Here is a 12,871-nt window from a genome sequence, read left to right on the forward strand (position 1 = left end):
GTTTATTAATTAAATGTTTTTTATGTGTTTATGATTTTATTTGTGTGATTTTTGGTATTTATTTTGTTTTATTTTGTTTTTGAATTGTAGTTTTTTTTTATTTGAGTGCAAAAAATTTTTTAAGTCATCATCGTCCGGGACGAAATAGTTTCTTACGGGACCATTTGTGTAGTATGACAAACTGTGGGATTTTGAACTGTTTTAAGTGCAGTTTTAATGTACTTCATCTATACGATCGTCACGATCGTCCAGGATGAAATATTTTTCAAACGACGGGACTAATGAATGGAATAGTTGAATGGATAAGATAATTTTTAATATGAACTTCGTCTGTACGAACCTTTGGTTCGTCTGGACGAACACATGTCGGTTCGATGTAGGGGACGGTTTCAACTGTCATTAAAATGATATAAGTTCTGATCGTCCCGAGACGAACAGGTGTTCGTCTGTACGATCAGATTGGTCAAAAGTCTGTACGAAAGGATGCTTCGTAAGTTGCATTGATTGTGAAAAGCTGTTTCATTCTGGTCGTATTAAATCGTTTGTACGAAATATTTTTGTACAGGATGATCAAAAATTCGTACGGGACGAATTATTTTTGTCTGGTATGAACGAATCGTTTTTTAATATATAGGCGATCTTTTCAACTCAATTGTCACTCTCTAAACATCACTTTCAACTCCTTTCTTACTCTAGATCACTTTTCAAATGGCCAGTTCAAGCAAGCGTCAAAAGGTCTTAGTCAAGAAGCCTCATAGGAATTCGTCCGAAAACTTTCTGTCCAAAGCAAATGAGGATTCTTTTCCTAGATTTGCTTCTGCCAAAATCACTCATTTCCGAATTTTAATTCAAGAAGATATTACCTTTAAGGTAATGCATTTATTTGCTTCGACTCAGTTTCAATTTATCCTTACTCTGGTTCACCTCTATAACAAAGAAACCTTCCACTATTTTCTAGCCAATATGTCATTCAATTCTGACCACTATGTGATTCACTCCTTTGTTTTCAAACAAAAAGTTGAAATCACTAAACACGACTTAGGAGATTTTCTATATTTAAAGACTGAGGGGAGTAAAGCTCATACCTTAATCACCAATGATACATATAAATGGTATGAAATCAATAGGGTGATTAGAGGAAATGATTTAACTGAGCATGTGGCTAAGGTATCTGGTCTTGTCCGTAATGCACGCATCATCCAGCATGTTCTTATAACTTTTAAAGCTGGTGATAGAGTCAATATTACCCTACTTCTTTCCATGGTGACCTTCTTAATCATGAGCGATAAACCTATAGATGAAACCCAACTTATTCTTGACTACCTTTGTGGGCTTTCTGAAATTTGCCATGCATAATAGAAAAGAAAAAGGAATATTTACTTTAGGACACTTAATTTCCTATGTTCTGCAAAAGAATTATAACTTGGTTCATCCTGATCAAGAGTATGAAGAATCGCTCTATTACAATGACGGATCATTTAGAGCGATCTTCAAGGAGGAATCAGGAAAAGCACATGTCATCAGTGATACAGAAGAAGAGCCTGAAGGTGCACATGCTCCTGCAAATGAATCAAATTATCAGAATTTGGTTCAAAGATTTGATCAGTTAGAGACTCATTTAATCATCGCCTTGATCAAATTGAAACTCATTTACAGCAGCAGGCTACTCAATATCAACATGACATAGGCTATATGAGGGAGCAAATGAATGATATTAGTACTAATGTACTTATGATGAGTATATATTTTAACCTCTTTGCTGGTGCTCCTCCTTCTCCTCCAGATCAGGGACCGTCCGAGTGATTGTTGCACTTTATGTTTTGTGTTTGTGTTGTTATGGTTTATGTGTTAGTTACTGATTTGTAGTTTGATGTATTTCTTCTTTATTTTAGCTATTGTATTGATATCTTGAATGAATCATTGTAATCTTTAAAATGATATCAATATAAGTTCTTGTGTTTTGATTTGAATTTACTTTTGAAATATTTGTTAGACTTTATGTAATTCATCAGATTTTTAATCTTAATCGTGTTTTAACCTAAATTGCAAGAAAAATTAAATTCATTAGAAAATCTAGTTATTCTAAGTTTAAGTTATGTTTATAACTTGATATTATTAGATTTATTAATTTCATGTCTCTTCTTTAGACTGTATTATTGTTAATATTATTATTGCAACTGCGATGTTTTCTTATTTTATATTTCACTTATCAATCATTACTTATGCACTTAAAGAGATTTGAAATTTTATATTATTATTTTTGGAAAGAATAAAATTACACTTGCAAATTGTGTAAAAGTACAATAAAAAAAATTAAAAAGAATGCACAAAGGTCCGCAAAGTGAAAAAGAGGCACAAAAAAAGCCCAAAATAAAAATGATGCATAAAAGTGTGCCACAACTATGAAAAAGATGCGCAAAACGTCACATGTGGTAGTTATTTCTTTCCAAACTCTTTTAATCTCTTAATTCAAATTGATCTTATGTTCATTTATAATTGATATTGAAATTTGAAATATACAATTTTTCATTCATCCTTATTGCAATAATATTCTCTATCTTAGTGTCTAAACTGACTCATGTATTTGATAAATTCTTTTTATTATCTATGTTATATCACTTCTTAAATTATATGAATTTCTAATATTTGTCTAGTGTTTTAATTTTATTTGCATAACTTATTTCAATCACTGATAAGATTACATTATCAAATGATTTTCATATCTCTGCTTTCATTTCAAGTTGTTTTTCCTCACTTTTTGCTGTTATCAAAAAGAGGGAGAAATTATTTGTTGAATTGTGTCTTGTGAGTCTTGTATCTTGTGTTAGTATTTGTGTTTATTTTTATTTTTTGTGTCTTGTGAGTCTTGTATCTTGTGTCAGTATTTGTGTTTATTTTATTTTTGTGATTATGTTGTTGTTTTGCTTTGTATAATTTTTTTTTTTAAAAATAAAAATAATTTTTGAATCAAGCCTCCTTATTTTCATGCATTCATCAATTCAGGGGGGGAGTTTAGGAAATTCTTAAAATTTTCATGCATTCATCAATTTCTTCTCTATATAAATTTCGTCTAGACGAAATCCAAATCATCCCCAGACGAATTCTTCTCTGTAAAAATTTCGTTCAGACGAAGTTCATTATCGTGCCAAAACGAGTTGCTCTCTATAAAAATTTCGTTCGGACGAAGTCCTGTTCATTCCAAGACGATGTGAACCAACTTACCCAAATTGGTTATGTTCATGCAGTTTTTTGGGAACTGGCCTATGGTACAACGGATCGTATCGGACGAACCTAATTAGTACGGGACGATGATCGTGTACGAACATTGTTCGTATTAATATTCATTAGGATCGTTTTCGACAATTTAAATAAAATCGTCCAGGACGATCCACGATTGTACATGACGATTCATTTCGTGTTGACTTGAAAAATTTACAGTTTTCGACGGTTTTTCTTGTCTCTCCTATATATAGTCCAATTTAGACTGCCACCCAATCTTTTAGCTCATTGATCTTCGTGCCTATTCAAATAAGAGTCAAGGAGAGAGTGTGAGAGAGCATTCAAAGGAGAATTCCTATCACTGGAGCGTGAAGGCTTCGCTTTGTATTCAAATGTAAGAATCTCTACTTGTGATTTGGGATTACTTCACTCTTTTTTTTCTTCCTTCTAGATTTCTTGTGAGGAGATCTGTCAAGGAGATCTGGTTCTCTGCCGACACTTGGAAAGTGTAAACATACGGAGGATTTTTTACCCATATTAGGAGAGTGTGAACAGCCGAAGGGTTCTCTGCCCACACTGGGGATAGTGTAAAAGGATGAAGGTTCTCTGCCAGCACTGGGGATAGTGTAACCCCTCTTAGATAGCCTTGGGACATAAGCTTAGGTTTAACAACCTAATTCATAGTGAACGAATCTCAACACATGTTTTTTTGTTTGCTTGGATCAAAATGATGAATGAATGTACGCAACTCATCTTGGTCAAGTTGAGAGCTTTGATTACTTATCAAAATGTTTTAAGTTCGAGTCTTATATATGTAATTTGTATGTTAGTTTGCCTTAGTTGACCTAAATGTCCTAAAAAAGTAATGAATGTAATGTAAAGTCTAAAAAATGGTGGAGGACAATGTTGGAGGTGACGATATAGATGGTGGTTGTGGTTGGTGGAGGCCAGCGATGGTGTCCGACGGTGGCGGTCGGTGCTGGTGGGCGATAGTGACGGCGGTGGAGATCGACTGCATGTGGTGGAGGTTGCAAGTGGTGGTAGCTAGTGGGTGAAAATGGTGACGATCAGCGGTGGTGTTGGCCAACGACGTGTGGTGGCGATCACCGACGATGATGGTGGTTGATGGTGGCCAGTGGTAGATGACAAACTATGGTGGTCGTTGGGGTTGGCAGGGACTGTCAGTGGTGGGTAGCAAGTGATGATGGCGGTGGACGGCGATCAAGAGGGCTTGCTTTTGGGTGAATATTTTCTCTTAAAAAAGAACTAAAATAGCTTACATTATTTTTACTTCACTTTGCTCATGTTTGTATTCCAACCAGACATGAAAAATTTTAAAATCTTTATATTTAAAATACTTTTCACCACATTGTATCTCAACTAAAGAGCCATTAAATGAAAAGTTTTTTTTTTTTTTTTGGAACGAGGAGTATCGGCCCGCTGCCAAGTCAGCTTGTGACGCGTTTGGTGATGTCCACTAATCTTCTCGGCTGACCTAGACGAGCAACTCACACCTATTACTACTCGTGGCCCGCGCTCATTGGGTCCCTCCTAGAGGGGCGTTGCCGCCCGAGGGAATCGAGCACGGGTTGAGGGTTCCCAACCGCACTCGGCCACCAACCAAGCTAAGCATCCATGGGTATTAAATGAAAAGTTAAACGAAGAGCAGAAGTTAATGATATAAATAAATTATAGTTTTACATGATTAATCTTGAATTGTTCGCGCCGTCCGTTCATTGATTTCTAAGCTCGAAATTTCTAATTCATGTTCGGTTAATTCGCACAATTTATCAATAAACATTAGCGTCAGTTACTTCAAAAACCATATTATAACGTGGCACTTTGTTATTTGTTTGTATCCTTAGTGTACGTTAAGCTATTTTGATGTGAGTGTACATGGAACTACGCCGAATCCCTTCTCGCTGTTTATTTCGCCGGCGGAGTCAAAGAAATCAGATAATTCACTCCCATTGCTCCCATTCCATTTCCTCTTCTCTAAGCTGCCCTCTCTCCCCTAACAGAAAAATGCCGATCCTCTTTATCGCCGTGCAGTGCGTGCAATGCTCCACAATGCAGGTTCTCTCTCTCTCTCTCTCTCTCTCTCTCTCTCTCTCGGCCATCCGCCTGTCATGTTTATTTCTGCCTATTGCTGGAATAGGTTAAGCAGCAGAAGAAGAGCAACAACAAGTGGGTGTGTGCAGTCTGCAACCAGAGGCAATCGGTGCTTAAGATCCACGCTCGTGGATTCCTAGCCCGCGACATACGCAAATTTGTTCAGGAGTTCAATCTCTCCAGGATAAAGCAGGAATCCGGTGATTGCGATTCTTTCTCACCTAAATCACCTAAATCGGACGGTTTCCTCACTGCATCGGAGATAGGCAGTGCCTTGTCCTTTGGCGTCGAACCAGCTTGTCTGCCGAAGCGGAGGACGGACTGGTCTGAGTATTTAGATCCCGTAGAAGATGATATTTACGTTGAGGAAGGAGAAGATCGCGATCCAGGTCTCTCTCTCACTCACTTATAAGCTGTGTGATTGCTCAAAACTAGGGTTAGAAAAAAAGTACTGATTTCCCGCTGATTAGTAGTATAATGAAAGCATATTCGTTTAAATAAGCGGTGAAAATTGAGAGGTGAAAATTATAAATAAGATGATCGTAAAGTAATTGAATATTCGTTTAAATAATTTGAAATTTATTTCTTGCCCCATTCGAGAAGAAAGTGAAGTGAAGAATTTAAATTAATAAAATTTTCATAATACCTTTTTTAATTATATATTATTTATTTATTTTTTAATAAAAAATTCATAATTCTTTTTTTTCTTTTCTATGTATTTTATTTATTTTTTTATTTTTAATAAACTTTTCATAATACTTTTTTTTTCATAATACTTTTTTTTTTAATTTTTTATTTTTATTTTCATAATACTTATTTTAGATTTAGGTTTAGATTTATAAAACAACGGAATCAAATTACCACAATCTTGGCTAACCTTTGTTCTTAAAGATAATTAATTTCCAATAATAGCTTAATATTTTGTTGTTCTTCTTCTTTATTAAAACATAAAAAACTGATCAAAGTTTAATTAAATTTTTATGCCAGTCCAATAGCGGCAGCCACTGCATCTACTCATGGAGCAGACACACCGTCATCTATTTTCCCAAACGTTTGATCACAACTACCTAAATTGTATCAGCCTACATGTGTAAACGTAAACTGTTGCTACAGTGTCTCATCATAGCTAAACTATGTATATATACTGAACACAGATTTGTAAACAGCAGTATTGCATACAATGAAAATTACTATAGTTGAAAAAAAAAGAGAGTTTCTTGGTTCTCTGTTCTTCAAACATCTGGCATCTACTTAGTTCCATCTAATATCCGTTTTCTTCATGGTAGCTGTATCCTCCCAACGACCACTTATGGATGAATCAGCTTCTTCCCAACCCGGCGATCAAACTTCCCAAATACCCACTAAGGAAACTTCAATCCCAACCTCCCTCATGTTTGTTATTTCTGTTGGAGTTGCCTCAAATTTGGCTCGACCCTTATATGTTTATGTCTTTGACCACTGTTCATTTATCATGTGTCGGTGGTTGTTTGCTCTGCATTTACCCCTTGCGGGGTTCGATCTGCCTGCTTAGGTTGCGGGGTCAAGGGGCAGCGCCTCTGCCGAGGTTTTCAGGGGCAGTGCTCTAGAACAAATTTTGATTGTAACGGTAATTTTGACATTTCGCTTATTTTTCGGTGCCATAATTTTTCCCTATAAGTATGATGTAAAGTGCTTAGGGTTTGTGCCGTCTTTTGAGGCCTTAACTTACAGGTCATAACCTTGCAACAACAATCTACTCTACTCTCATCACTGTTGTCCTACCATATATTCTTCACCTCGAGTCATGCCAGGACATCTAGTCTGCAATTGAACGTTGCTTTTAAGCTACCAACTCTTAAGGTATCTAGCTAATAAATGAGCTCCATAACATTTCTATGAAAACAATTCAATGATCGAATATTCAACTGCCATCAAAACCCTCATTGGCAATATTACATTTGTAGGATCCACAAGTGATCTAGAAGACATCATCCTCCACACTCTCAGTGGTCTACCTTCCTCTTATTAAACTTTCAAAACCTCAATCAGAACCAAACTAACACCAATCATTCTAGAAGATCTCTTCTCTCTATTCATTAGCAAAAAATCAACCTAACCACTGATGCCTCCAAATAACACCTACATGTTGTAGATCCCTATATGTCTTTGTACAACACATGCAGCAGAGCATTTCATGTCCACAATAGACACTCTTCTCAGCAAACTCATTGTGATACACCAAGCACTCACATAAATTGGTTTGTTTCTAATCCAGTCATTTTCCAAACTTGCAACAAACATGGTCACCAAGTCTCAAATTCCTAGTATCGCCTAAACATCCTCTTCAGTCCTTCACTTCAGCCATCCGCTCCAAGAGCTCTTCTAGCTAACTCCTCCAATCCTCAAACAGAATGGTTGTTAGACGCATGTGCCCTATAAAACCTCACCCGTCAACTGGATAGCCTTATTCAACCAACTATCGATCATGGTATGGATCAAATCACAATTGCAATGACAACTCCCTTCCCATTTCTCACACCCAACCGTTGATAAAGCTACTGATCCAGCCAACAAATATATTCATTGCAAGTCTCAAGCCTCAACTGCTCTAGACCTGCTCCACTCGCAGATTCCCCATTACAGCTGCAGAACATTTAATCATAGCCATTTACTTATAACAAACTATTTCTCCTTTCAACCGTTAGATGTATTAATGTTAAGCTTGTTGATATATTTATAGCAGTGGTATACTGCTACTGTTTTAGCAATGAAACATGAATATGTTTTTGACTCAAGGCTCTGCATTTCTTTATCTTCTTCCAATGCATGTATCCTGCTACTATTTTAACAATGAATACATGAATAAGTTTCGCCTCTCTCAACTACCCTAAATTCCATATTTTTCTCACAATCTGGCTTTTGTCTCCATTCTAACCTCTAACAACAATGCTCGATTTCATTTTATACTCTTGGCTTTTAAATCAAGGATTGCCAAGCAAATCTCTTACTCAAGGGACTCTGTTTTAATGGACTCTATCCCCTTTGAATATCCTTTCAGCAACATGGTCATTCTGCCTTTATAGCATCGGCGTTTTTGGACCTTCGCAGGCATCACCGCCTTGGTCAGCCTCATCCTCAAGTCATAAGTACATTCTCCAAATGCAATCGCCATCTTTTCATTCCTTCTAATACTCATGTTTACTTTTCTTATAAGGTTTTGAAGGTCACAAATTTGCATTTGTACAATCTACTAGTCAGAAATATTTTCCATTAGAACAATTCACTTTGATATTGAAGGCCCATCTCCAGTTACCTCTAATCAAGTATTACTACGTGGTCTTTACTCTTTACTGATGCCTTCTCGTGTTTTGTGTGGTTATTTTCTAAGCAAAAATAATTAGAAGTACCATCCCACTTCATTCAATTTAAAACACTCATTGAAAATCTGTTGCCCCACAAAATTAAATGCTTAGTTGCTTATAAACTAATGGCAGCACCAAATACTTAAATAAAGAACATCGAACCTTTCTCACCACTCATGGTATTCGACATCAAATAAGCTATACTTACACACTAGACCAAAACTGCCTTACTAAACACAAATGCAGGCATATCCTTGAAACATCTCGACCATTGCTCGTCACTGCCAACCTTCCCTATCATTTGTTACCCGACACTATTCAGGCTATTGTCTTCCTAATCAACTAAATGCCATCAATTGTTACAAACCATAAATCTCTCTATCAACTGCAGTTCAAACAACATCCACAATACCCACAACTTTGCACTTTTGGTTGTGCCTGCTTCTCTTTGCTCCCAGCTTTGTATCGGTACAAACTAGTACCTCACTCCACAAAATGTATTCATTGGTTATTCTGATTTTTACAAAGATTACAAGTTTCTTGATCCTCAAAATGGTCAAATCATTATATCTTGTCACATCAATTTTGACGTAGCTACCTTTCCCTTCCATCACTTGTCTTCTTTAACAAAGCCTACAGACTCACCTATAACCAATCCATATCTTCTTACTCCCACACCACCCATTCCTTCAACCATATTACCAACTCAACCATCTGAACCTACAAAACAGCAGACCTCCTCCACCTCTCTCCCAACCACCCCTTCCTCCCCTACATATCAGTCACCGCCTTGACTACACATCACTCCCAATGATTCCCAGCTGTCACCACCACCTATCTCACCTCACCCCATGATAACAAGACTTTAAAATTGATCCCTCAAACCTTACCCCCTACTCAATCTACTTCATAACAATTCTTCATCACATCATCCTACCTCCTTCAATGAAGCAAATAAATCCAAAGTGCTGGATGATGCTATGGCTGCAGAATTTCTTGCATTTCAGCAATAAGATACATGAACTCTTGCATCACCTCCTCCCAAGTACAATATTATTGGTTATCAGTGGACATACCGTACCAAACAAAATGCCGACGGCACTGTTGCTCAATACAATGCTCATTCTGTTATGCAAAGCCAACATCAAGAACCCGGCATCAATGATTGTGAAACATTTAGTTTGATGTAAAGATGCCATCTATTTGTATCTCACTCACCTTTGCCCTCGGTTAACACTGGCAAATTTATCAATTAGATGTCTCCAAGGCATTTCTCCATGAAGTAAGTGTACATGTGTCACCCCCAAGGATTTCAAGATTCCCAATATCCCACTACACGAAGCAATTAATGGTCTTAACAAGTTCTTTATCAATGGTTTCATACATTCTCTACTCATCTCTTTCTCCCTAGGCATCAAACAAAGCCAACCAGATCCTTCTCTTTTTATTCACGACACCAAAAATATTCTCATCTACAGTTTTCTCTATGTGGACGACATACTTCTTATTTGTAACTATGCCGACTCCTATACTATGATCAACAACCTTAGCCAGAAGTTCTCAATGAAGCATCTTGGCCAAACAACAAACTTCCTAGGCATTAACATCACCCAAACGCTCACTGGTCTCTTCTTATCACAATTTGCCTATGAACACACAATGCTCAACAAAGCAAGAATGACCTCCTGCAAGTCCATCGGCAGTCGAACTCCAACCAAAACCCTAATAATCTCATCTTCTGTCACATCGCCGTTCAGTCTATCTCTCAATCTTATTGGTTCTCTCAAATATCTAACAATCACTTGACCTGACGTATCATTTTCCATCAACCAACTTCGCCAACGAATGCATGATCCACTTCCTCTTCACTCTTGAATCTCAAACGACTTCTCTGCTACATCAAAATAACCTTAAATTTCGGCCTACCCATCAAACTTGGCCCTCTTATCCTTTAATCCTTCTCAGATTCAGATTGGACAAGTGATGCTACCACCCAACAATCCACTACTAGCTAATACTCTTACCTTGGACCAAACCTCATCCCTTGGAGTGTCAAAAAGCAACCAACAGTGTTCATATTCTCAACAAGACAGAATATCATGCATTGGCGGTAGCAACTATCGATATAATTTGTCAACGCCGTCTACTCTAGAGCTTCTATATACTAATATCCCAAGCAATAGATATCCATTGTGACAATACGTCAGCTGTAGCACTAGCAAACAATCCCATATTTCATCCTAGAACCAAACATATTGAGATTAACTATCATTTTTTTCTTTGAGCACATCAAGTCTCAAGAGATTAGCATCTTTCCTGTTTGACAAATATTCTCACTAAACCATTATTAACATGGTACTTTCATCTTCTTTCTGCCAAACTGACGGTTCAACAAGCCACCATCACCTTGCATGGGGGTAATAGTGACAGCCACTCTACTCATTGAGCAGATACACCCTCATCTATTCTCCCAACAGTTTGATCAAAACTACCTATGCTATGTATCACCATCATGTTTAAAACTAAATTGTTGCTACAGACTCTCATAGTAGCTAAACTGATCTGTATATATACTAAACACTCATTTAAACTGCAGTATTGCATACAGTGAAAATTGCTATAGCTGAAATGAGATTCTTGGTTCAATGTTCTTCAAGCCTCCAGCGTCTGCTTAGTTCCATCTATTATCCGTTTTCTTCAGTCAAACTAATCGAAATGCTTGAGCTGAGCTCAGATCTATATGGGATTGCTCTAGATAACTCACCATTTAGTTTCACTTGAGGCTTCATTTAAGACAGTTCCTTACAACTATTTTTTTGTTGTTTTCAAGTAATTTTTTGTGCTAGAAAATTGATGTAGAAAATAGCAAGTAAACCATCCCAAACGAAGTTTGAGATTGAAGCTTCTTTTGGGATGACTTTCTTATTGCTTCTTAAAACGATTTTTTAGTACAAATTTTTTAATTTGAAGTAGAAAAAAGGCTGTCGATTGGCTTTCCATATTGGTTTGGGTTGAATTAGAGATGCGTCCTTCACCACCCTAGTTAATTTTACCAATATTCTTCTTTTGGTATTTCTCCTATGCAAACTAGGAACCCAATTTCTTTCCATTGTCAGTACAGAGCTCCCTACAAAGGAGCAGTAAAACCTTACAAAATGTGGTCGACAACGAGAAAGAAAAAACCTGCCATCAAAGAATTTCCAAGATTCTGCAATGCCGATTACAAATGCATGTGGTGACTCTTTTCTCAAAAAAAAAAAAAAAAAAAAAAAAAAAGGCAAGTTAAGAAAATGTGTGGCTGAATAATAAATATATTTGTTGTAATTATGAAAATGGTTGCAGGAATCTTGCAGGATGGCAAAGATCAGTGTGTTGCTATTGGGAATAGATCGAAGAGTAGATGGAGCGAGTATCTGTACAAAGAAGAAGAGTGAGTATCTGTACAAAGAAGAAGAGTGTGACAAACCTTTTGAGGAAGCTTCAATCAGTCAGCCTCCTTTCAGGGATAGTAGCAGAGTGGAAGAAGAGGTGCACCAAGATTTCATGTGATGCTTTCTGTAATATTTACTTCGTTATTTGGTGATAGTAAACGGTCATCAATGCAATGTATCTGCTTTTTTCATTACAACCAATTACATTGTGAGATAAGTAGATTGTTGTTAGAAACTTTTGGGCCAAATATTTTGAAAAAGCACATTGGAAGACAATTTTGTATGAGGGATGTTTAAAAAAAAGAAAAATAAAGAAATGGAGTTAAATCATCTGGTGATTGGCCAACCAGGGCTGTTTTTGCAAGCAGCATCTTGTATGTGTGGTACTTGTTGTCATTAACCTAGCGACTAGATTGTTATTATTTTCTTTTTTATTTCACAACTCTCTTCCTCAAACATAACTTCATTAATTTCGGTGCACTCACACTCATTCATTCAATTTTTTTAAACAAATAGATTACTTATCACCGTATGATGGTTGTGTTAGGGTTGTGCCCTAAAGAAATATTATTGTAATATATTTTCTATAGAAATAAATATTTAAAGACAAGTTTAGCATGTTTCGATATTATCATTTGATATAATATTTTTGTTCCATGATTATTTATGCAACCATAATTCAGTATATAATTATATACAAGAGGATTGAATTATGGATAATAATCAAAACAAGTTCATAATTATTAATTATAGTTGGAATCTATAATT

At 36.5% G+C, this 12,871-nt stretch overlaps 1 protein-coding gene across 3 annotated transcripts; it reads left to right on the plus strand.

Annotated features, from left to right (window-relative positions):
• The first annotated feature begins 5,171 nt into the window (after nt 1–5,171).
• LOC110114640 (MRN complex-interacting protein) lies at nt 5,172–12,433 on the plus strand. 3 transcript variants are annotated; one of them, XM_020847580.2, is made up of 3 exons: nt 5,172–5,295; nt 5,378–5,720; nt 12,015–12,433. In XM_020847580.2, the coding sequence occupies exons 1-3, from the start codon at nt 5,245–5,247 to the stop codon at nt 12,104–12,106; spliced, it is 486 nt and encodes a 161-aa protein (XP_020703239.1). In that variant the 5' UTR covers nt 5,172–5,244; the 3' UTR covers nt 12,107–12,433. The 3 variants fall into 3 exon arrangements, with proteins under 3 accessions (XP_020703239.1, XP_020703240.1, XP_020703242.1); XM_020847581.2 differs by having other exon boundaries at nt 12,026–12,433; XM_020847583.2 differs by lacking the exon at nt 12,015–12,433 and adding an exon at nt 6,319–11,950.
• The last annotated feature ends 438 nt before the right edge of the window (nt 12,434–12,871 follow it).

Source organism: Dendrobium catenatum, unplaced genomic scaffold, assembly GCF_001605985.2.
Source record: "Dendrobium catenatum unplaced genomic scaffold, ASM160598v2 fragScaff_scaffold_1232, whole genome shotgun sequence".
NCBI lineage: Eukaryota > Viridiplantae > Streptophyta > Magnoliopsida > Asparagales > Orchidaceae > Dendrobium > Dendrobium catenatum.

Coding starts and splice junctions, on each gene's coding strand:
- LOC110114640 (XM_020847580.2), top strand. CDS start 5,245: ATGCCGATCCTCTTTATCGCCGTGCAGTGCGTGCAATGCTCCACAATG. Junction 5,296..5,377: donor TGCAATGCTCCACAATGCAG/GTTCTCTCTCTC, acceptor TTGCTGGAATAG/GTTAAGCAGCAGAAGAAGAG. Junction 5,721..12,014: donor AGGAGAAGATCGCGATCCAG/GTCTCTCTCTCA, acceptor AAATGGTTGCAG/GAATCTTGCAGGATGGCAAA.